At 45.5% G+C, this 23,181-nt stretch overlaps 2 protein-coding genes across 7 annotated transcripts; one reads left to right on the top strand and one right to left on the bottom strand.

Moving 5' to 3' along the window:
- Positions 1–1,058: 1,058 nt before the first annotated feature.
- LOC118220782 lies at positions 1,059–9,423 on the bottom strand. Of its 6 annotated transcripts, none has more exons than XM_035404995.1 (6): positions 9,154–9,423; positions 5,270–5,838; positions 4,341–4,911; positions 3,211–3,270; positions 2,529–2,770; positions 1,059–2,042 (listed from the first exon to the last, which is right to left on the bottom strand). In XM_035404995.1, exons 2-6 carry the CDS (start codon positions 5,831–5,833, stop codon positions 1,089–1,091), a joined length of 2,391 nt encoding a protein of 796 aa, XP_035260886.1. In that variant the 5' UTR covers positions 5,834–5,838; positions 9,154–9,423; the 3' UTR covers positions 1,059–1,088. The 6 variants fall into 6 exon arrangements, with proteins under 6 accessions (XP_035260886.1, XP_035260887.1, XP_035260888.1 ...); XM_035404996.1 differs by having other exon boundaries at positions 5,270–5,835; XM_035404997.1 differs by having other exon boundaries at positions 9,158–9,423.
- A 3,640-nt stretch (positions 9,424–13,063) lies between these two features.
- On the top strand, positions 13,064–19,923 carry LOC118221753 (heme oxygenase-like). The gene is made up of 12 exons (XM_035407118.1): positions 13,064–13,217; positions 13,351–13,422; positions 13,842–13,953; positions 14,575–14,790; positions 14,909–15,181; positions 15,948–16,053; positions 16,378–16,429; positions 16,644–16,755; positions 17,533–17,748; positions 17,873–18,145; positions 18,430–18,520; positions 19,173–19,923. The coding sequence occupies exons 2-12, from the start codon at positions 13,373–13,375 to the stop codon at positions 19,295–19,297; spliced, it is 1,626 nt and encodes a 541-aa protein (XP_035263009.1). The 5' UTR covers positions 13,064–13,217; positions 13,351–13,372; the 3' UTR covers positions 19,298–19,923.
- Positions 19,924–23,181: the final 3,258 nt, after the last annotated feature.

The following is a 23,181-nucleotide window of genomic DNA, read 5'->3' as shown; positions in this document are numbered from 1 at the left end:
ACAGGGGCACAGGGGCACCGTGGCACAGCAGCACATGCAGAGACAGTGCCGCTGCTTGTCAAAGCAGCCTAACAGGGCCTGCCTCCCAGACCAGGATTCAGCCCAGTCCCAGACCAAGGGCCCTTTGTCAGTGGATACTTCCATTGGGCAGTTTTTAGCCCAAGCCCAAGGCTTAATCCCTGTCTGAGAAACCAGCTGATAACCTACAGCTGTGATCAGAGTATGTCTCAGAGGCTGGATTTAGTATTTTAACTGCACTTCAGCACTTCTGTGCTGATGGAGCAGATCTCTGAAAATTGTTGGACACAACACATAACAAATGCTAGTGTTAGTGTAGCTACTATATAATCAAATTCTCTAGGGCTAGTGAGTTTTGCTCAGAGGCTTGTTTTTGGAAAGCACAGCATGTATATTAGTTCATACATAATTTACAGCAAACAAATTTAACAAATTACATTTGAATGCAAAGGCGCTCATGAATCGTGGATAAAATATAAAAACAAAAATTTATCATTCAAATATTGCTTTGAAGGGTAAGCAGGATTTGAGAACGAGCCACACAAGAAATACTACATACTGCACACAGAATTACCTTTGATTCACCATATGGATTTATCATTCATTTCATTCTCGCTCTCTACAATGTAATTTTATCCAGGTAGGTACAATTAATCCAATCTGGTATGAGAAGTACTGAAATATCATTGTATGTGTTACTGTTGAGGAGACCAGTATTGTGCAAATTTAATGTGTGAGCATCTCCAGAATATACAATCATGGTTAAATACTGACACTTTATATGTCATACAAATTTAATTCATCACTTTTTTAATTCCATGAATTCATCCATTGGGGAATTAAAGTGATGACCCTGAACATAGGTAAATGGTAAATGGACTGCATTTATATAGCGCTTTTATCCAAAGCGCTTTACAATTGATGCCTCTCATTCGCCAGAGCAGTTAGGGGTTAGGTGTCTTGCTCAAGGACACTTCGACATGCCCAGGGCGGGGTTTGAACCGGCAACCCTCCGACTGCCAGACAATCGGTCTTACCTCCTAAGCTATGTCACCCCAGGTAGCGATCTCTTACTCAGTTTTATTTTTCTGACTGTACTTCCGTCGCCCCACTTCTGTGGCCACTGAGCCAGCAGTCGCCCCGACTACACCCCCCAGGGGTCCCCCAAAAAATACCCCAACCACCCCACCCAGCAGAGCACCTCCCGCAACAAGTTTCGGGACTCTCCTCGCCCCCGTGGCCACTTTATCCCAAGCTGAGAGAAAGAACGACGGGGAGGTGGAGGAGGTGGGGGAGGAAGAGGAAGAGGAAGAGAGAGAGGACAGAGTGCCCACATTGAGGTCGCGCACGCTATTCTCCGCCTCCTCCCTGGCCTGATCCTGCAACTCCTCCTCCTCCATCTCCTGCACGGAGTACAGCGTGGAGGAGGAGGTGAAACACCTCTCCGTCTCCCGCGCCTGCACTTGTGCGCGCTCCGCGCCTCCCCTTTCCGGCTCTCTTTCTCTCCTCTCCCTCAGGATCTCCTCCTGCCTCTGTCTCACCCTGCACTCCGCCTCCTGGAACAGGGAGCAGCTGTAGTAGGAGTCCCCGTTCTCCCTCACCGCTTGCTCCACCTTCTCCAGCAGCTCGGCCACGTTGGCCTCCCGCCCCCCCGCGCCGTCGCCGTCGCCGCCGCCGCCCCCCCCCCTCTCCAGGACGTGGTAGCGGTCGCCGCACCACTCCACCAGCTGGAGCAGGTCCTTGCGCTGCGTGATGATGTAGTCCTCCACGGCCCCGCCCTCCGGCAGGCGGTCGCCGTGGGTGAACAGCACCAGGGTGTGCCGCCGCACCGCGTCCCGCCCGAACACCGCCTCCAGCGCCCCCAGCGCCTCCAGCTCCATCTTGGCCGGCTGGTCCACCGGGACGCACAGGAGGAAGGCGTGGGGCCCCGGGGCCGAGAGGGCCACGCAGTTGGAGACCTGGCGCCGAACGTCCTCCGGGGGGAGCTCTGAGCAGAACCAGTCCGGCGTGTCCACCACAGCCACCTGCACATTACATTACATTACATTATAGGCATTTAGCAGACGCTCTTATCCAGAGCGACGTACAACAAGTGCATAGGTTCATGATGTAGAGGTGCAAAAGAAACACTAGAGTGAAGTACACAAACATGCCTCTCACAGTTAAAATGACATGCACAAAGCATCATCCTCCGTTAGCCAACCAGGCAGCAGAGACAGGAGCCCGTTCCCCATCTCATTTTAAAGGGCTGGGTTTGCACCTCATCTGCCATGCTTTACTCTGCGCCTTCTCAGCGCGTTCATGAGCAGTACGCAAACATGCCTCTCATTCCACCGTTAATCATCAGTGTCTTTCGGGGTTTAATCTAATCTTTTAAAGATTAAAGGTTTGTAAGCAGGTTTGTGTTACCGCCATTGTTCTTCCACAGTCGTAAAACAATGTAAATGGAGTGGAAAAAGTGAATGGACATGCGCATGAACTGTAAGGCGTTATGAAGCTCAGTGTCTCACCCGTTGCCCGGCAGCGGTTCCCTTCTTCTTCTCACAGGCCTGAGTGACAGCGACCGCGCCGTTGCCCCGGGACACAAAGGCCTCCCTGCCCAGGATCGCGTTACCCGCCGCGCTCTTCCCCGCCCCTGTCCGGCCTAGCAGCACCAGCCTCAGCTGCGAGGACTGTGAGGAAGAGGAGGGAAATGAAGGAGAGGAGGGAGAGGGAGAGACAGGGCTTTCAGGGGGGGAGATCTGGTGGTGGCCTGGGAAAATGAGACATGGAGAGGAAGACGAAGAGGGAGAACCAGAAATATGAACATGGAATCTTAAAAGTGTACAGTTAAAATGACATGACAACAACTGTCCCAAGACAACATGCCACTATTTAGAAGCAGAATAAGTACAATCAAAATTGGTAAACAGTGTGAGACAAAAAGCATATATTTAACATATATTTTTTACAAATCTTAAATTTCATCAAAATAAAATGAGCTTAAAGGAGTGAATTTAAAAAGAGTTAGTTAGATTGGGTTTTCTATCACCAATTAAAATAAGAATCACATTTTAAAGTTAATGTGTATTCCTTAGAATAAGACAGACAAAAAGGGAAGAAGACAAAGATAACTTTAAAAGTCTAGAATACAGGAGGCTAAAGTTCTTAGGTACAAATAGACAGCAGCATAGACTAAGCAAAGTCACTTACAGGTGTTGACAAAGTTCTGGCTGAGTTTCATCTCTGTCATCTGAGAGAGAAGAGCGCCCTCTAATGACAAGAAATAATAAATAAAATGCAGATCAGTGAGCATTTTACATACCACTGCACATTCAGCAAGAAAATCCACCAAAAGATTCCTCGAAATTCTAAATCTATAAACTGTTGGCATACAGAAAATCTATAAAATGAGAAGTGCTTTGATGCATCACAATGCAGTGATAATCTCAGAGAGGGAGAGAGAAGTACATCTCTGCCTGCCGTAATCTCAGGGACAAAGATTGACTACCAAATTTATTAATTCTATTTACTAATTAATTCATTATGAACATATTTTCTTTTCTTGGCATTGTTATTATTATTGTTGTTGTTGTTGTTGTTGTTACTACAATTAGACATAGTAATTGTTTGGTTCAATTTATGTTCTAATATATTTCTCTATTTATATACGTACACTTTGGCAATATTTACAAATGTATTTCATGCCAATAAAGCATTTTGAATTTGAATTTGAGAAGACAAAAAATGCTTGCGCATTGACTGCTGACGTTAATTGCTTCACTGACCCTAAGACGAGAAACAGAAAGACAAAATGGAGGAGAGATTCACTAGGAGATAGAATGCGCCAAGAGTTGTTGAGATAAGCGGAAAGAGGAAGAAAAGGTGGGGCGACGGCAGAACAGAAACTGACAGACAATGAAAGGAATGAAGGAGTACGAGACGTCGGACCCACAGCGGCAACACCCTACGCAGGCTTCCCAACAGGGTGCTAGGCCCTATACTGCACAGGATCTAGGCCCTCAAACCGCATGCTGCCGGTTTGTAGCCTGGCATTGTGGGCGTGCGGCGGGCATCGACGTCGTAGCCGAGCGTGAGGCTTCAACGTTTGCCTCCGTGAACAAAATTACCGTATTCTGTCAATCATTAACCAGGCCTTAGCCAATCCCATGAGCTTGACTGCCACAGGGCAAATTAGTGCCATTAATTGCAGGTGCCAAGCTCCTGTTTTGGCCATCGCAGCCGCAGGTCCCTGCCTGCACTTCCTGGTTCTGTGAGTATCGCCTGTGACCCGTTGTGATGAGCCGGTGACAGCGACAGAAGGGGCGCGGGTCTTTCCGTACCCTCAGTCAGCCGGAAGCTGGAGCTCCTCCGCAGGGGTGAGCCGTCAGTCTCTTCCAGTGTCCCAGGCTGCGAGGCTTGTTGCGGTGCGGGTAGCTCCTGGGGTAGCTGCTGGGGTAGTTGCTGGGGCAGCTCCTGGCGTAGCTGCTGGGGTAGTTGCTGGGGCAGCTCCTGGCGTAGCTGCTGGGGTAGTTGCTGGTGCAGCTCCTGGCGTAGCTGCTGGGGTAGTTGCTGGGGCAGCTCCTGGCGTAGCTGCTGGGGTAGTTGCTGGTGCAGCTCCTGGCGTAGCTGCTGGGGTAGTTGCTGGGGCAGCTCCTGGCGTAGCTGCTGGGGTAGTTGCTGGGGCAGCTCCTGGCGTAGCTGCTGGGGTAGTTGCTGGGGCAGCTTCTGGGGTAGCTGTGCCTGGAGCCCGTTGCCCACGTGTCTCAGTTTAACGGTCTCCTCCGGCTGCGCCTCGCTCTCTGCGAGAAACGTCCTTTCCTGCTTCCCTGCGCCGATCGCTCGGTCCTCCACGCGTCTCCTCGGCCCACCGGAGACGTAACAGCCCCCGTTCTCCTGCGCCATGCGCTCCAGCTGTGTGTGTGTGTGTGTGTGTGTGTGTGTGTGTGTGTGTGAGAGAGAGAGAGAGAGAGAGAGAGAGAGAGAGAGAGAGAGAGACAGAGAGAGAGAGTGTGAGAGAATAATAACAATTATTATTGTTATTATTATTATTATACACACAGATTTCTTTTCCACTGTCCTTAAAAAAAATCATCAGACCATTCAGACCATTCTGCAACCTCAGGGTGCCTTCAGATGCAACACATGATATGGCGGTTATGGTCATTATCATCATTGCCTGGTAGATGACTGTAATGCAGGGTACTGCAATGCTGCTGTGGTCATTATTATCATGGTCCTCATCGGCACTCTTCCTCGGGCTGCTCCTCACCTTGTCCAGCAGCGCCCGAACCTGCGGTCTGTCCTGAGGCCGGCGGTTGTTGAAGACGTGGTACCTGCCCCCGCACCGCTCCACCACCTCCCGAAGCCCGGGGTCCTCCCCTGCCAGGTAGTCCTCGGCCGTCCTGCCCGACAGGTAGTCCCCGCAGGTGAACAGCACCAGGGCGTGCCGCAGGGCCCCGGGCCCGAACATGTTCTCCAGCTCGCCGGGCACGCGCCGCTCCACGTCCGTGAACTCGCCCACGGGGACGAGCACGAGGAACGCGTGGGGCCCCGGCTCGCACAGGGAGAGCGCCCGCTTGGTCTCCTCCTTGACGCTGGACTCCAGCTGGCCCCCGCTCCAGTACCAGCGCGGGGCCTCCACCAGGGACAGCTTCCGCCCCTCCGACACGCCCTGCCTCAGCTGGCAGGTCCTGGGGCTCCTGGAGCCGGAGGCCATGGCGTGCTGCCCCAGGAGGGTGTCCCCAGACAGGGTCTTACCGCAGCCGATGGAGCCCAGGAGGATCAGCCGCAGCTCCGGGGTGCCGGGGGGACAGGCGTTCCAGTCCTCGGTCATATCTCCTGGGGAGAGAGAGGGAGAGTCACAGCTCGGCTCCCCACTATCGGAGCGCACCGCAGCGGGGGCACAGAGGGCGGGCACCTGGGGGTCTCCGCTGTGGAAAAACAAAACGAAACCCAGGGACATGGGTATGGTTGTACATGCTCGGCATATATAAGCCATCGTCCCGGTGCGCTTCTTATAGTCCTGGTTCTGTCAGTCCCTCTCCTGGAGTTTCAGAATTCAAAGCTTGTAAGTACCGGTAGTCATTTTTACATTGCAAGACACTTCAATGTATATATCACGATTATAAATCATTTCATGAATTATCTACTATGGGTTTGCTGAAAAAATTGTATATATATATATATACAAAGTCTTTTTTTCTGTGCCACTGTGTATGTCACATTCCATGTAACACGTGCAATGTGAGGAATGTGGTGCGATTCTCAAATGACCCAGTAGCGTGTTCCACACACATGCACTATCACAGACGCACATGCACTGTCACAGATGTACAGATGCACTATCACAGACACACATGCACTATCACAGATGCACATGCACGATCACAGATGCACATGCACTATCAAAGGCACACATGCACACATTCCTCTCACTTTCACAGAAACCCTCTATTTGGAAGTAAAACTTCAGCGCCTCCAGTCCCAAGTATTGATCCGCTCACACCTGTTTGGCTGAGTGACAGTGGGACTGTGGAATTACAGTGGTGTTGGGAGTTCCAGCACTGCAGAGTTCCAGAGGCAATGCACAAAAACATTGCAGGTTCTCGGCACTGTGAATTTCTGTGAAATCTGCAGTTGTACGAAGCTATAGTACTGTGAAACTATATATGACTATGAGTGTAGTTATAGCTATGTGGAACAGAATGTAACTGTAGTACTGTGAAATTATGTATGACTACGAGTGTAGTTATAGCTATGTGGAACAGAATGTAACTGTAGTACTGTGAAATTATGTAGAACTACAAATGTAGTTATAGCTCAGTGGGGCAGAATGTAACTGTAGTACTGTGAAATTATGTAGAACTACAAATGTAGTCATAGCTATGTGGAACAGAATGTAACTGTAGTACTGCATAGTGCAGCAACACAGAACTGTAAGAGCACAGTTATACAACTGTGGAGTAATTAGTGTGCAGTTTTATCACTGTGGAATCCTTCCCTCAAATCGAAACGTCTTGAGACAGAGCAACTGCAGGCAATAAATGTTAGGAATTATGTCAGTGTTCATGTAAAAGGTACATACTGCACCTGTGGAGTAAAAAGAAAATGATTAACAGGAGTGCGTTGGTTCAAAAAAAATGTATGTACGTTAGATAACCGGACGGAGTGTGGCACAGTTGGTAAGGAACTGGGCTTGTAACCGAAAAGTCGTAGGTTCGATTCCCAGGTAAGGATACTGCCGTTGTACCCTTGAGCAAGGTACTTAACTGGAATTACTTCAGTATAGATATCCATCTGTATAAATGGATACAATGTAAAATGCTATGTAGAAAAAGTTGTGTAAGTCGCTCTGGATAAGAGCGTCTGCTAAATGCCCGTAATGTAATGCAATAACCTGTACAGCTATCCTTCAGTATTTACATTCATGAGAGTGGATCAGGTCAACAGTGTGTGTTGTCACCAAAGGAAATGCAGTATCAACAACTCTGTTGGCCGTACATAGCATAACAGTACTGGACTTACATTAAATTAGTGCTATCTACAGTACGTATTAAATTTCCTCCTTTTAATAATAAGTATTTTTGAAAGGAAAAGGTCTCAGTTATCAATGCTTCAGGTTGTCCATGTTTTTACCGTGTCTATGCAAGAGCAGATGTGTGTATGTACCCTCTTTGTAGGGGCGTGAATCTTACTTTTTTTACCACAGTTTATCAGTGCATAGAATACTTGCTATCTTTTTTAATCGAGAATATTCAGGCAGCCAGCAAGAAGGATGTTTGTCGTTTCCAGTTTGTTTGCTTTTGTGAGAGTGCACATGATGTAGGATGGTCTATTGTCTTAGTTACTATTTACGATGGAACGAATAAAAATAAAAAAGTGAGATCAATTGCTTGAGTTCCGTGGCCATTTTATTTTTCTTTGGCAGAAAACTTTTTACTTGATCACACAACAGCTGCCTAATGTAGCTGTTAGACAGACAGTGTCTCTCAAGCCCTAGAATTTCACAAGGCCAAGCAGTTCCATGCTTTTGGTAGCATGAACTGCTAGAAATGGCTTCCATTAGCTAAATGTGGTGTTTGTTCTTTCTCTTGTTCCTATCAGGGCCCAAAGCGGTGTTCATGTTATTTTGACAGGCGTATCGGTTTTTTTTAGCCATATCGATTTTTTAGCAGTTTCCCCCATTCATTTGGACCGGTTCAACATTTTGGAATTGATGAAGTTACTTGGATCGGTGCATGGGGGATCAACCTGGTGAATTTCCACACCACTATCTAACAGTACTCCCTGCTGAAAGTAGTCTGTCTTTACTTTATATCCCTCCTTCCTCCCCTTCAGCACTGGAGTACACCACGACACACCCTGCAGGGCCAGTCTTACTGCATTCTGCCTTGACTAATGTGCACAGACAAACCACACACATACACACATACAGAGGCACACACACACAGACCCACACACGCACACAGACACACACACACACACACACACACACACACACACACACACACGCACACACACACACAGACTCACACACACACATACACACACAGACAAACCACACACACACGCACACAGACAGACACACACACACACACACACACACACACACACGCAGACGCACACACACATACACACACAGACAAACCACACACATACACACACACACACATACACTGAGGCAGATATACACAGGCACAAGCACAGTGCGCACTCTTCTCGATCCTCTACACCCATACATTTATCTTCATACACACAATGTACACATGTGTACATTGTAGTTAACTTGTATGGTACATACACTGTGCGGTTTTCTCTACGTCCTAACAAGCACCCAAGCACATTGTTGTCAAAGCATCTCATTATAATTCATATATTTGAAAAAAAAATTGTGGTGTTAGTATTATACATGAAATCAATATACAACTGTCTAGATAGATACTACCATATCTGTCCCACTAACACAAATATTTTCTTATGTTTCCAGAAACATGCCTCAAACGACATGCACTTGTTTCACAATACAACAAAATGAACTATACTTCACTTGCTAGACTAGAAAATTTGTCCGTCACAGAACTGAACAGATTTGTGAAAATTTGTGTGACACCATCTCATCTTATTTGATAATAATGGATTGGAGAATAAACTCACCTACTGTAGAAGTGAAGAAGTTATCTCTCTCTCTCACTCTTGTTTCACTTTACTTTCTTTTCTCTTTGGCGTCTTTCTTCCGTCGGTTTTCCTGAGTAGCTCAATCTCTTTCAATCTCCACCTTTCCAAGTAAGCGTTTAAAGGTGTGTTTTCAGTCTTAAGTGTCACCTGTCCTCCCTCTCTCACTCTCTCTCTCACTCTCTCTCTTACACACATCTTGTGCCACTTGTTCTCAGGCATTCCGTTCTGGGGTGGAGCCGTACCCATTAATATACATGATTCACTGAATCCCAATTTCAGTCGTGCCCCGCCACAGTGTGACTGCAGAAGCGCAGTCGTGCGCACCACAGGAGCCACCAGCGCTGGCCCTGAGAGCGCAGTGATGACACGCGGGGGAATGACTTCTGCCACTTGTGTCACAGTGGTCTTCACAGCGCATCAGCGATCGCACGGTGCAAATACGCAGCAGCAGCAGCACTGTGCTCGTCGTGTGTTATAATTCTTTGTTGGATGTTTTCTGATATTAACTTTACATTCCGCAAAACAAACATCCATTTTTTTTTTTGTTGAAGCTTGTGTTCCACCCGACGTGATGAGAAGCCGTACTATGTTTCTGTGTTTTATTTTTTTAATTTTTTTTTTTTTTTTAAGGCACCAGTGGTGGTAATTATGATAACTATATCATGCTAATGCTGAAGGACTTGAAAAGGAAACCCACGGAAAGTGTTTGGCTGCAGGCATTATATTGACAATGCTTCCGAAGCCCATTCCAAAATGGGTAATTTGTCCAACCAATCACTCCCTGGGTGAAAATCCTCTGTGGGGCGTGTCAAGTAAAGAAAAGAAAAAAAACAAGCATGCAGCTTCTTCCTATGTTTATTACAAGGCAACTCCTTTTGCTTCAATAAATGAAGCACATTGTGTTGCAAATTTGTATGAAATGTGCTCTATAAATGAAGGCTGATTGATTGATTGAAATCCTTCTGTTACTGTCATGGACCCAGTCGAAACTGACATATTATTTGGGCACAGTAAATGGCAATGGAATTTTAAATAAAATACCTGCAAAGTACACCCAAAGTAGTTCCCCCCCCCCCCCCCCCCCCCCCCACTCAGGTTCCACTCCCACACAAATTCTCCTACATTCCAGATCCAATGCAAACATTACATAACCTTTGCCATTCAAAACGCAGTGCCGGTCAAATGACGAGTTTGCTCTTTGGACGTTAAAAAACACCGGCGTGTTCCCGTACGCAGCCAGCTACTTCAGCAACACTGACCTGTCAAAGGCAAGTCCAGGCGGCAGGGCAGAGGGGCTCAGCAAGCGTGGCACAGAAGGATTGGAGAAGGGACTTCGCCTCCACAGACATGCTGTAAAATGACTGTGCCAGCTGGCCAGTCCAGGCATACCAGCCCCCCCCCCCCTTCCCCCCCGTCAGACAGGAGAAAGGGGGCAGTGTTGAAAGTTCTCTGGTTGTTGTTCCACACAGAGTAACATTTGTGACAGGCAATGTGGGTCTCAGGATTTGTCACAGAATCATATGCCATTGTCCTAGGTTGTCCCTTTCCTGTCCACTCATACACATCTGCCCATACACACACATTATTATGTTTCTGAACTTCGATCATTTCTGGGTAAGTGTGCAGTGGCCCACTGTGAAATGTTTAGGAATGCTGTGGTGGCCATAGAGGTAGTTTGAAATGCTACCCATAGGAACTTACTGGCTGTCTTGGAACGGACAGTCTTTATGCCTAACACTATTTTTTTTTTTTTTTTTTTAATTAAAAATAAAATAAAAAAAAATAAAAAAAACACTTTAAAAGTCTCTCTTTAAAAATACCGGCCCCTGGGAAGAAGTACTTGAAGACCCCGGGTGTAGACACTATAGCCGACAATTCATTAGGCTGTTACAGAGCTGTGTTAACCTAGTGTCCACCCCAATCTCAGCTATGCTTCTTACCTGCAATTTCTCTCTTTGAGATGCATCGTACAACACAGATTTAATTAACGTATTACATCGCTGGTCAATTCAGACCTGGATTGTGAATCGTGTTTAATAGTAGGCTACTTCACATTCAGTTTTTTTCCGTGGATGGTTTTCTGTTTGTTGATGGTTGAATTTAGCAGGGATTGAGTGAAGACCTCTGCCAACCGTGTAAGAACGCAAATAGCCCCACGAGTTCGTGATATTTAGTTTTAGTTTATTTGCTGTTTTCGTGAAGTATAGGCTACGATCATCTATACTGCTGTGCCTTTAACTCCACCAGCTCTAACGACGAACAGTAGCAGTCCAAACTCTAGGTCACAAATAAGTATCCTATTTACTGTCCTTTAATTTTTGTCCTTCTTGGCATCCACACAGAGCCGCGTCAACTGATTTATTGCGCTCGTTGGTTTTTGTTTTCTGTATAGTCTGTGTTGTTTCTACCCTCCATTGATTCTGTGGAGTCACGGTTTCACCCCCGCCTTTGTCTTACCCTCGCTCTTTGCGGAGTCATGGTTTACATTTAAAGACACAATCGCTATTTCAGTCTCGCCGGCACGTAAATCACGCTCTGTCACGTTTTCAACCCGACGGTCATTCCACGTATTATGTAACGTATTTGTGAAGCTAGTGTCCTGATTCAGGATCTATGAGAGAGTTACAATTTGCATGTAATACCTGTACATTTGTACGCCGAAATGTACCGAATACAGATTCACAAGTCAAGTGCACTTTGAGGATGACATGTGCATTGCCAACATGTTCGGGGGGGGGGGGGGGGGGGAACACATTCAGTGCCTAAAGTGAAATGCATTTTAGCTATTTCAGTTGTATATGATTCATTCAAGATTACTGCATGTTAGAATTTATTTATTTATTTACAAAATATCAGTTGCATCTTCATGTAGCTTACCACAGACTACAGCAAATTTGCTCTGGGAGTGGCTGTAATTGCAGTGCTTTGCGTTGTGATTTTTAATTCCACTTTATAATGCATACATGTTTGTATCGGACTCTTCAGTCGAGAGTTTAGTTTGGTGCTTGAGTGTCAGTTGGGTTGCACTTAACCGCCAGTTAACACACACTGAACTGGTCTCGAGGGCACTACAGGGCAGTTGGATATGCGCAGTTTAGCTGAAGTTAGTGATTTCTTATCGGCTGTAACATTGCACTTGTACACCACGTACTAACGATATGTGAGAGAGGAAGACATACGGCATTTTAAACGAGCAAAAGTATTTGTTAGGCTACTTTACGTAATTATGGTATGGAAATGAGTCGTCGCCTGTCCTTCTAACCTGCATTACCCTTACAAGAAGTAGACTGAAACTATCTGGGCGACAGTCATGGTTGCTGCGCTAGAGTGACTAGAGAGACTTGAGTGGATAATTTTGCACAAGCTACCCCAGTCAGGCCACGGCAGTGGTGGTTTTGCTTGTGTCTGTCGACGTAAGGAGTGTGTCATAACGATAATATACTTCAAGTAGTAACAAGCGCTAAAATATGAGTAATAACTGGACAGCATCAGCCCCTTTATATTATAGTCTTCTTTAAAATTAAAAGGTAAGAGGATTTTGCTTCCCGTTTTCTTAAATACAACAAGGCTGTATTAGTTATAACAGTAAAACATTCAATATCTTTATTTTTTTCATATAATCTTAGACTGTTCCAGCATTTAGAAGAAACAGTACACCGCTACACTGCACACCAAACAAAACACAATCCCTTGTCATGTGATTTAGTTTTTCACTGAGTCAAGATTTCAACACTTTCTCTCTTCTCCCTTCTCCCTCCCCCTGCAGGGAAAAAAAATCTGCACCATCATGTTTGGCAGACCCCACCCACTCCCTCCCCTTTCCACCCAAGCACACTCCGTGAGTCACACTTTATTTCCTATGTTCCTTCATGCTGAGATAAAGGGAGGGAGGAGAGAGGGGAGGAGAGAAGCACAGTATAAAACGGGCAGGACAGTGCTGAGAGAAGTTACTGTCTAAATATAAGGGCTTATGGGGAGACGGCAATCATCAATCTGACCGAAAATCTCAGATTTACAGAGGCACTTTGGAGACACAGCAACAAGTAAGTACACTGTTGTGCAAACTGCTTTTTTTATGTTGTTTGTTTTGTTTTACTTGTTAAGCAAAGTACACCACTGTCCTAAATACACCTTTGTGCATTTGTGTAGTGTTTAGAGTATTGTTTTCTTTTTCAGAAATCTGCTCTCGTTTATAGAGATGGAGGATGATAAGAAGAGCAAGATGGAAAATGTGCACAGCACAGATTGGTAAGGCAAATAATATCTCTCTCTCTCTAAGTGACTGTAGTGTTGATGCTGGACTTTCCAGTTAGTTTGATCTGAGTACTATGTACAGCCCTCTCTCATTGCATTCTCAATGTCCTGTGGATTCCCGTCAGTCAGTCAATCTGTGCCTTGACTGAGTTTAATGTACTGTTGGGAAACAGAAAGTTTTGTGTATTCTGCGTTTTCAACAATAGAATTCCACTGTATAAATCTAATCACCCACCAATACTATTTTGAACTTTCTTGCTGAGTTGTTCCTGTAGCCGGCTGCGTAATAAATCTTCCTGTTTTTACTACAAACTTTTGATCTGCTTCTTCCTGGGCTAACGGTCATTTTACCTGTTTTTGGTAACATCTTGATTCACCTACAGTACTAACACAGCATGTCTATTGCTTTCCAGTGACCTGTCAGAACAGATTAAATCAGTCACCAAGGACAGCCATGTGAGAGCTGAGAACACAGAACTCATGTTGAGCTACCAGAAAGGACAGATATCCCTGCAGCAATATAAGGTAATTACTTATGTGGAATGCTTAACTACACAATAATATACATAAAATCATCTTAATGCTAGCCAATTAGTATTTCTTCGTTATGTATATAATTTACTTCATTATTTTTATATTTTTATGGTGAAGTCACTTCAAGGCAAATACATATCATGTCTGTAAAAAAACATTGACGCTGCATTGCAGGATTATCAGAGCCAATATGTGTCTGCACTCAGTTAATATATATATATTATTGAAGTCCTGTATTTTTGTGTTGGACAATAAAAGGGGTTTTAAAAATCTAAAAAAAAATAGAGCCAATATGTGTCTGCACTCAGTTAATATATATATATTATTGAAGTCCTGTATTTTTGTGTTGGACAATAAAAGGGGTTTTAAAAATCTAAAAAAAAAATATCTGCACAGTGAGCTGTCAATAAGCCACCAGAGGCTTTGGCCTAGTGTTCTATTCATGAACTCTTCTGCACACTTCAGTAAGTCCAAATATGTGAGTACGTGGTTAAACGGCAATGGTGTTTGTGACTGCTACAGTTGAATCTCTGAAGCAGGTCGATGTTTACCTGCAAATTAACTGCATGGTAACCTCCCTCCCCCCTCCTCCCTCCATCTTTCTCTCTGCAGCTCCTCCTGTGTTCACTGCATGAGATCTACAGAGCCCTGGAAGAGGAGCTGGACAGAAACTCCTCTCACCCTGGCGTCGCGCCAATATACTTCCCCCAGGAACTGGCCCGACTGGAGTCGCTGGAGAAAGATCTTGAGTACTTTTATGGCCAGCACTGGAGGGAGAGGGTCATCGTCCCAGCTGCTACTCACAGATATGCACAGAGACTGAGACAGGTGCTGACCGCTCTGCAGTAGCCTGTCTTTACTGCTGTACTGTTATTCAGTGTACAGTCCTGACTGTCAGGTTAGTCACAGTATTGTAATTAAACCTCTCTTTCTCTCTTTCTATAAGGTTGGCAAAGAGAATCCTGAGTTCCTGGTGGCCCACGCTTACACCCGTTACCTGGGCGACCTGTCGGGCGGGCAGGTCCTTGGACGCATCACCCAGAAGTCCCTGGGGCTGAGCGGCGGGGAGGGTCTGTCCTTCTTCTCGTTCCCCGGAGTGACCAGCCCCAACCGCTTCAAGCAGCTGTACAGGAGCAGGATGAACAGCGTGGAGCTGAGCCAAGAGGCGAGGGAGGGGGTGCTGGAGGAGGCCGTCAGAGCCTTCGAGTGCAACATCGAGGTGAGTCCCACTCCCGGACGGGTGCGGGGGGGGGGGAGAAGCGGAGTACGGTTGCTTGATGTCAGAACGATACGCTGAGTAATGCTGAAACACAGATTAGGTGTCAGATGCTACACCGAAAATGGAAGGAGAGCCAAAAGGGAACTAGAAGGGGAAAGAGAGGGGGTAGGAGCGGTTTGTGGCGCGCCCACATCATTGGCTGTCACGGTATAGATCACAGTACTGAACCTGTGAGAAGTGTCTCGTTTTTTGAGGGCTTGCTTAATAGTGATGTGACAAAAAGCTTGTGCGTCCTGTTCATGGACTGAGGGCTTGCTTAATAGTGATGTGACAAAAAGCTTGTGCATCCTGTTCATGGACTGAGGGCTTGCTTAATAGTGATGTGACAGAAAGCTTGTGCATCCTGTTCATGGACTGAGGGCTTGCTTAATAGTGATGTGACAAAAAAATTTTGCGTATCCCGTTAATGGATCTGCAGTTTGCTTTAGCCAATAAGTTAACCGCCGTGTCCTCTGTAGGACTGAGGCTAATGGAAAAGGCTAAGCATTTGTCTTTTCCATTAGCCTGGTGCGGCGACATAGCTCAAGAGGTAAGAGCTGTTGTCTGGCAGTCGGCGGGTTGCCGGTTCGATGGCAGCCTTTCACCGTTGGTGTATGAGTGTGTGCGTGTGAATGGGTGAATGAGAGGCATCAATTGTAAAGCGCTTTGGATAGAAGCGCTATATAAATGCGGTCCATTTACCATTACCGTTTGTTTTGTGACGCAGGTGTTCGACGACCTGCAGAGAATGTTGTCGCGCAACGGCGTCGCCGAGAAGGAGGCCGGCCCGCGGTGCAGACATGCGTCAGACGTCAAACGCCGCGCACCTCACGGTAATAATAATAATAAAACGTTCAACAACTCGTGTGCTGAAACACCGCCTTTGACTGATTTACGACTGAAACGCAGCGACGCAGTAAAACGGCTCGTGGGGGTATATACGTAATACGCGTGTGTTGTCCGCCCTCTCTGCCCCCACCACCGCTGCGGCGGTAACCACGTCAACGCGAGACAAACTGATGTGGGGGGGGGACAGGGCAGCGCTGCTTTAATGCACGCAGGGCGGGCCTCTCGCCGGAGTCGAGCGCACTGCGCCGCCTGCGCGTCGCGTGAACTGTATCGGTGTGTCAACGCGCTTTCCTTTTCCTCGGTCGCAGGGGCGGAGACGGAGAAGTGCGCGCGGGCAGACGACGCCCAGAGCAGTGACAGGTAATGGAGCCTAATCCCCCTCAGCCTCCCCTACTCCAGTCCTGTTCCTCTTCAGTACCCGCGGGACTGTGCACTTGCCCCCTGTTTGCTGGTCTCAGTTCCACGTTTACTTCCTTTCTCTTTTTTTTAAATAAATGCTAACCCTGGTAGTTGAACTGCCGCGGTCCTTAATCCAGAATATAACTTGCTAACATCGCGCCGATCTTTTCCCCAGTGACCTGTCGGAGCAGATTAAGTCCGTGACCAAGGACAGCCACGTCAGAGCTGAGAACACAGAGCTGATGTTGAGCTACCAGAAGGGAAACATATCCCTGCAGCAATACAAGGTAATTATTTCTTCACCCCCACAATGTGGTGCTACCCTCCATTCAAGACCCAGCCATTCATTTTTGTCCTGTGTGCTGTAAGGGACACAAGTGTCTGGTCTTAATTTTAAGAGCCATCTATTCTACTTTGCTAACACCTGATCTACAAGGGACATTCAATAAAAATAATATAAATAATATTTTTGAAAATATTTTCAAAACCAGCAGCCGGTGGAGTGATCTCAGCAGGGGAGTGGCATGTGAGAACTTTGGATGACTGAAGACAAATTTTATATTATGCAATATATTCTATATTATGTGTTCTGTTGGGGCCTTTGAGTTTTCTACCGGAAACTTCTATGGCTTCCTATGATGGAATTTCCTGGTGTCTGACCAATTACCGGCCACACTTCACCAGACGATGACCATGACAGTCAGAATGCTGTTGGTCTGTTCTGCACAATTAATATTTGCATACATTTGGGAGCAACTTCAACATGCAGTTAATCAGCGTTGCTGATGTGCACATATTGCTGTTGCTTACAGCACGCATGACCGAGTGATCACATATCTGCGCAGTGAACTGTCAATAAGCCACCAGAGGCTTTGGCCTAGTGTTCTATTCATAACTCTTCTGCACACTTCAGTAAGTCTAAATATGTGAGTACAGGGTTAAACAACGGTTAATGGTGTTTGTGACTGCTACAGTTGAATCTCTCGAGCAAGTCAATGTTTACCTGCAAATTAACTGCATAGTAACCTCCCTCCCCCCTCCTCCCTCCATCTTTCTCTCTGCAGCTCCTCCTGTGTTCACTGCATGAGATCTACAGAGCCCTGGAAGAGGAGCTGGACAGAAACTCCTCTCACCCTGGCGTCGCGCCAATATACTTCCCCCAGGAACTGGCCCGACTGGAGTCGCTGGAGAAAGATCTCGAGTACTTTTATGGCCAGCACTGGAGGGAGAGGGTCATCGTCCCAGCTGCTACTCACAGATATGCACAGAGACTGAGACAGGTGCTGACCGCTCTGCAGTAGCCTGTCTTTACTGCTGTACTGTTATTCAGTGTACAGTCCTGACTGTCAGGTTAGTCACAGTATTGTAATTAAACCTCTCTTTCTCTCTTTCTCTCTTTCTCAGGTTGGCAAAGAGAATCCTGAGTTCCTGGTGGCCCACGCTTACACCCGTTACCTGGGGGACCTGTCGGGCGGGCAGGTCCTGGGACGCATCACCCAGAAGTCCCTGGGGCTGAGCGGCGGGGAGGGTCTGTCCTTCTTCTCGTTCCCCGGAGTGACCAGCCCCAACCGCTTCAAGCAGCTGTACAGGAGCAGGATGAACAGCGTGGAGCTGAGCCAAGGGGCGAGGGAGGGGGTGCTGGAGGAGGCCGTCAGAGCCTTTGAGTGCAACATCGAGGTGAGTCCCACTCCCGGACGGGTGCGGGGGGGGGGAGAAGCGCAGTGACTGAACAGGCGATGGTCAGGTGGAAGAGCTTGTGTTTTTGTGTTAAAATGGAGGAGGGAATAAAGAAAGAAGACTATGGAATCAGAGCAGGGCATGGAATTCTAGCTTCTTTCTAAAGCTATTTATGTGTGGAGGCCAGCTATATTAAGTGGAATGAAGGCATTTAAACATTACTGAAATAATCTATGAAATAATATTTTTTTCTGTTTTTTTTTTTTTTTTTTTTAATAATACAGGTTTTTGATGACATACAGAAGATTTTGAGTGTCACAGAGAAGGCTAACATGCAACACAGAGAAGCAACACACAATGGCTACATGTCTCATGGTACGACCAACCTGCCCACCATTTTGAGATGCTTATCAACTCTTGCTTAGTGTCCCACTGGGTGACAAAATAACAGAAGTGGAACACACTCATAGTGCACACAGCTGCTGTACTCTATGTGCATACACACACACATACACACACACCCACACACACACACACACAAACATGCACACACAAACACATACACACCCACACACGCACACCCACACACGCACCGTCATGTACATACACACATGCACACACACGCACACACACACGTTTGTATTGCTATACTTGTGAGGACTTCCCATTGACTTACATTCATTTTGTAACCTCTAACCCTAACCCTAACCCAAACCACTACATGCCTAACCTTAACCCTAACCCTAAGTCCTAACCCTAAAACAGCCTCTTGAACTTGTGGGGACCAGCAAAAGGTCCCCACCTTGCATAATTTTCCTCATCTTTCAATCCTTGTGGGGACATTTGGTTCTCACAAAGATAGTAATACACGCCCACGCACACACACACACACACACACACACCCACTCGCACTTACATGCAAGTGCACAGAGTACACAGTGCGCTAAAACACACACTGTGTGAATGTTTACCTAAAGGTATGTCCTGTTAAAGTTAAACTAAGCGGCCATGCCTTCTCTCTTTCCAGGAGCCACGACGCTAGCCAAAACGCTGCCAGCCTCTCTGCTCTCCCCGGCCTCCCCTCTTCTGCGGCTCCTCCTGGGGGTCTGTGTCGCCGTGGCAACAGTCGGAATGGGAATGTACGCATTTTAAAATGGTTTTTTGTTGTGGACGTTCTGTCGGCCAGTTAAAACAGTATTATGGGCAAATGACGAAATGGAGAACATGTGCAATATGTGGTGCCTTGCGTCATGCGCGAGGTGTTGTATTTTGAAGGGCATTAATGCTTCATTCTTTGCATAGGACACTACTCACCGCTCGGTATCATGTGTGCCTCCAATGTTGATTCTTTTTTGGTATTGTAAAGTTTTTACTGATTACCCAGCAACCTCTTTGTTACATGTAGCTACAGAAATAACTGCAGTTTAAACTAATGTCATTTTTTGAATGATGTGCAATTCTCTTCTATATTGTATATATTTCTCCTTAATGGGAATACCATTTTATCAATTCAGCATACTGTATGAAGGCAACATTTTACTGTTGTTTTAGAAATTTTATTTTAAGTCAGATATGAATGTGCGTTATTATGATTTTCTCACCTTTTATGAAGGCCTGAAGTAAAAATGCAATCAAGGTATTTTTGAAATACATAATGTACATAGGAAAATCTAAGATTGATTACTCGTTCTGTTTACTATTGAATGCTGCATTTAGACTGGATCAAATTCAGTATATGCATTGACATTTTCTAATAAAGTATTTTTATTGATTTAAAACTGTGTACTGTATGTATTGTTACCTACTGTTAGGGGGTCAGGCAGCTGCCCTGCAGTGCAGCACATTGGAGAATAACATTGGCGGTTACATGAAAAGCTCCAGCTTCCCCTTCTCAAACAGGCTAGTCTCTCCTCCCCTTGTACCCAACCCGCAGGCCAACAGCCAAGCAATTTTGAGGATGGTTTAACACAGAAAACAAAGTCTTTCACATGAAGACGCTTTTCTTCTAAAACAGCCATTTGACCTCGACCCCATGCAAAATTTGTGTATTGGACTGTAGTTTACCTTCTCCCGGTACTTGCTCCCAGACTGTACAGAGACACTGCCTGCACACACCTTGGAATCAGTCCCCGTCAGTAGTTTCAGTTACTGTAGTTCCTATTGGCCCAGACACAAAGAAAAGAAGCAAATTCACACTTGTGCTAAACACAGGTAGATGTACGAGTTCCAGGAATTAATTCCTTGGCAAAGGCCGAACTCAAAGGCAGTTCAGCTGCAAGGCAACATTCTCTTCTTTGCTATCAACAACATTTTTTTTTTTACAAATGCCCTAAAACAGCCTTAAAAAAACGGTGATATCGTGGCCCATAGTGAAGTGTTATATCACCAGGGCAATGACTAATTTGTTCGTAAAGTGGACTTGAACCTACCCTGTCAAACAATAAAGCTATCAGTAGTTATTTTATTGTGATGTTATCAAGCAAGCTGGTTGGGTCACAGTGATGAAGGGCTTTTCTTGCTTTTTGGCTGGACCGCAACAGCGGGGCCAGCCCTACAAACGCGGATGTCTGTGACTGACTGACTGACTGACTGAGTGATAAAGTTACACCGCGCATGTCTGTGACGTCGGCCGGTTCGGTCCAGCCATATACTAGGTTTTAACCTGGTTGTGTTTTTTTAAAAAAAAATTTAAAAGTCTTACAGAAAAGAACGTAAGCGCATGCAGCTGTTTACGGGATGTGAGTGATCTGCGTGAATCGCAGGCACTCCTGTCCCTGCATGCCAAAAAAACTTCGGCTGGATTTCAAACTGTTGCCGGCAGCGTTCGTTTAAACTTTTCCCAGTTTTCCCGTCGTCATATTCAAAAGTTCACCAAAGATTTATTTATTATTTTACTGACTGACAAGTTAAAGCGTGAACCCCGTGAACCACTTAAAGTAAGCCATTTGCGGACAATGACGTGTTCAAAGACATAGCAAATGGTAACAAGCCAAATCTGCATGGTTAAAATATGTTTATGAGAAAAAACATCTCAGCCATGTAAACCAATTGAGCTTGCGGATTCTTTTTGTTTGTTTGTTTTTTAAACAGCATTAAGGGAAGAGGGGCAGAGCGCAGCAGAACTAAAATTCCTCATAGAATTTAGTTTTAGTGCGTATGTCGCCACCTGGTGGTTCATTACGTGTATTTAATAGCTTTACCAACACTCCTGTTCATTCTATTTTGTCAAGATTGTTTTCCTTTATAACATTGATACACAATGTTATAGATTTCATTAAATTGAGCTCATACGTGACAACGAATCTGGGAATATATGTGAAACTATGTACAAAAGTGTGCATAAAATGGGAAACTGTTCACTTGAAAAATGTGCCGGCTCTATTGGTAGACCTTGACCATTCTTATTTTGACTAGTACTCCAATGTCTCTCCTCAGATTTGCTTTTCTTTATATCTCATTGTCATACATCAGAAAATTGGCATTATGTTTATCAGCTGTGCCGATTTTTAATTGCACGTGTTATCCAGTCATCTGAAATTTTTCTTATTCTCTGTCCATCAATATATATTACACATCCATGAATCCTACATGAATAATGTATTTTAGGTTGATTGAAATAAAGTTTGCATTGTACCCATTAAGTGAAAAACAACTGAGAAAGACAAACAGATGTGGCTTAGTATACAGTTTTAGACTGAGCCCGGAGACATTTACGATCCTGGACCCACACCTGACTTGGTCATTTAAGTGATGACCCAGCTTTTGAGAAATTCACAGAATGCTTCAGCAGCTGGCTGCTGGGCCTTGGGTGGTTGAGGACTTCCTGCCTGTGAGGATGAAGATCTCCATCTGCATTCTCTTATCTAAAAAATAAAATAAAAAAATGTTTCTGTAGACTGACAAAGTTTTGCGTGTTCATCTATAGACTTACACATTTGCGCTGCAATCTCCTGGCCACAAAAAAATGCATTTTTATTTCAGCGAGACTTACCTGGATAAATGAAGGATAAATAAAATAAACAAATAAATCATTAAAATATATACATGAGCACATGCTAGATTTTTTTCATGTCAGGTTGCCCAGGCTTGAAGCTGTCAATTTAGCACAATATAAACCTCAAATTACTATTGTTCATACTGCTGTTGTGTAATGAATTTATTTTACTTCATCAAATGCTGTAGATAAATTACACAGTGGAGACCTTTGATGGGCACCCTTCACTTTTCTTTCGAGTACAATTAAGATTCATGCGGTACAGATGGTGTGCTGCTAAACAAGCATTGACACATCAACGCAGGACACCTGGTTTAATAGAACAACACCGCTGGGACCAGACAAAACTGCAGCGGGACAGACTGCACAAACACGCACGACGTACAGCGTGTTACCGAGAGCTGCGTGCATCAACGCCATATGGAAGGAGAGCGATATAGACAAAATAACAGCGTGTGCTTGAGAGAAGAGTGTGAGAGAGCCACTGGTCAAAGACACAAGGTCAAAAACAAAGAAATTCTTGAAACGGGGTGAGGGAATGAGGGAATGTAAGAAAACAACAGAGGTCAGCGCAATGGCGTAAGAGCTCTATGGCTCCTCGAAGGTCCCAGCAGAAAGGAAGGCCAGCTTAGGATCCGGAATGTTCTAGCCTATTACAGGGGTCTGCAACCATGGCCCTGGAGAGCTGCAGTGTCTGTTCGGTTTTTTTTCTTCTCCGCAATAAAACCAGTAATGCTTTCAGATCAGAGAAAGCAGGTGAGCTGAGTTAACTGTGTATCTAATTGCTTTGGTTGATCAATTAAGCGCTTAAGTCACAACAACCTGCAGACGCAGTGACTCTCCAGAACCAGGATTTGCAAACCTCTGTTTTATTGAGAACGTGGGAGGATGAGAGAGGCACAAGACGTGGTGATGACTGCAAAAATCTTTTAAAATCCAGTGCGTTAACCTCAACAACAAGTGCCGTCTTCTAATTTGAAAAAAATCCTTTAAAAAGAAAAGAAATCAATTCATGTATTGATTCAAGGCGATACATTTCCTG

The sequence above is a fragment of the Anguilla anguilla genome, chromosome 2 (assembly GCF_013347855.1).
Source record: "Anguilla anguilla isolate fAngAng1 chromosome 2, fAngAng1.pri, whole genome shotgun sequence".
Classification (NCBI taxonomy): Eukaryota; Metazoa; Chordata; class Actinopteri; order Anguilliformes; family Anguillidae; genus Anguilla; species Anguilla anguilla.
Note: the sequence above shows the minus strand (reverse complement) of the source record. Positions and strands in the feature narration are given on the sequence as shown.

What these genes read in the sequence shown, in the direction of transcription:
- LOC118220782 (XM_035404990.1), bottom strand. Translation starts at nt 5,998, where the DNA reads ATGGCTTATATATGCCGAGCATGTACAACCATACCCATGTCCCTGGGT. An exon ending in CAGCTTCCGGCTGACTGAGG is followed by an intron (nt 3,271 to 4,340) that starts GTACGGAAAGAC and finishes TCTTGTCATTAG; the next exon opens with AGGGCGCTCTTCTCTCTCAG. An exon ending in GAACCGCTGCCGGGCAACGG is followed by an intron (nt 2,043 to 2,528) that starts GTGAGACACTGA and finishes TGTAATGTGCAG; the next exon opens with GTGGCTGTGGTGGACACGCC.
- LOC118221753 (XM_035407118.1), top strand. Translation starts at nt 13,373, where the DNA reads ATGGAGGATGATAAGAAGAGCAAGATGGAAAATGTGCACAGCACAGAT. An exon ending in TATCCCTGCAGCAATATAAG is followed by an intron (nt 13,954 to 14,574) that starts GTAATTACTTAT and finishes TTCTCTCTGCAG; the next exon opens with CTCCTCCTGTGTTCACTGCA. An exon ending in CAAACGCCGCGCACCTCACG is followed by an intron (nt 16,054 to 16,377) that starts GTAATAATAATA and finishes CCTCGGTCGCAG; the next exon opens with GGGCGGAGACGGAGAAGTGC.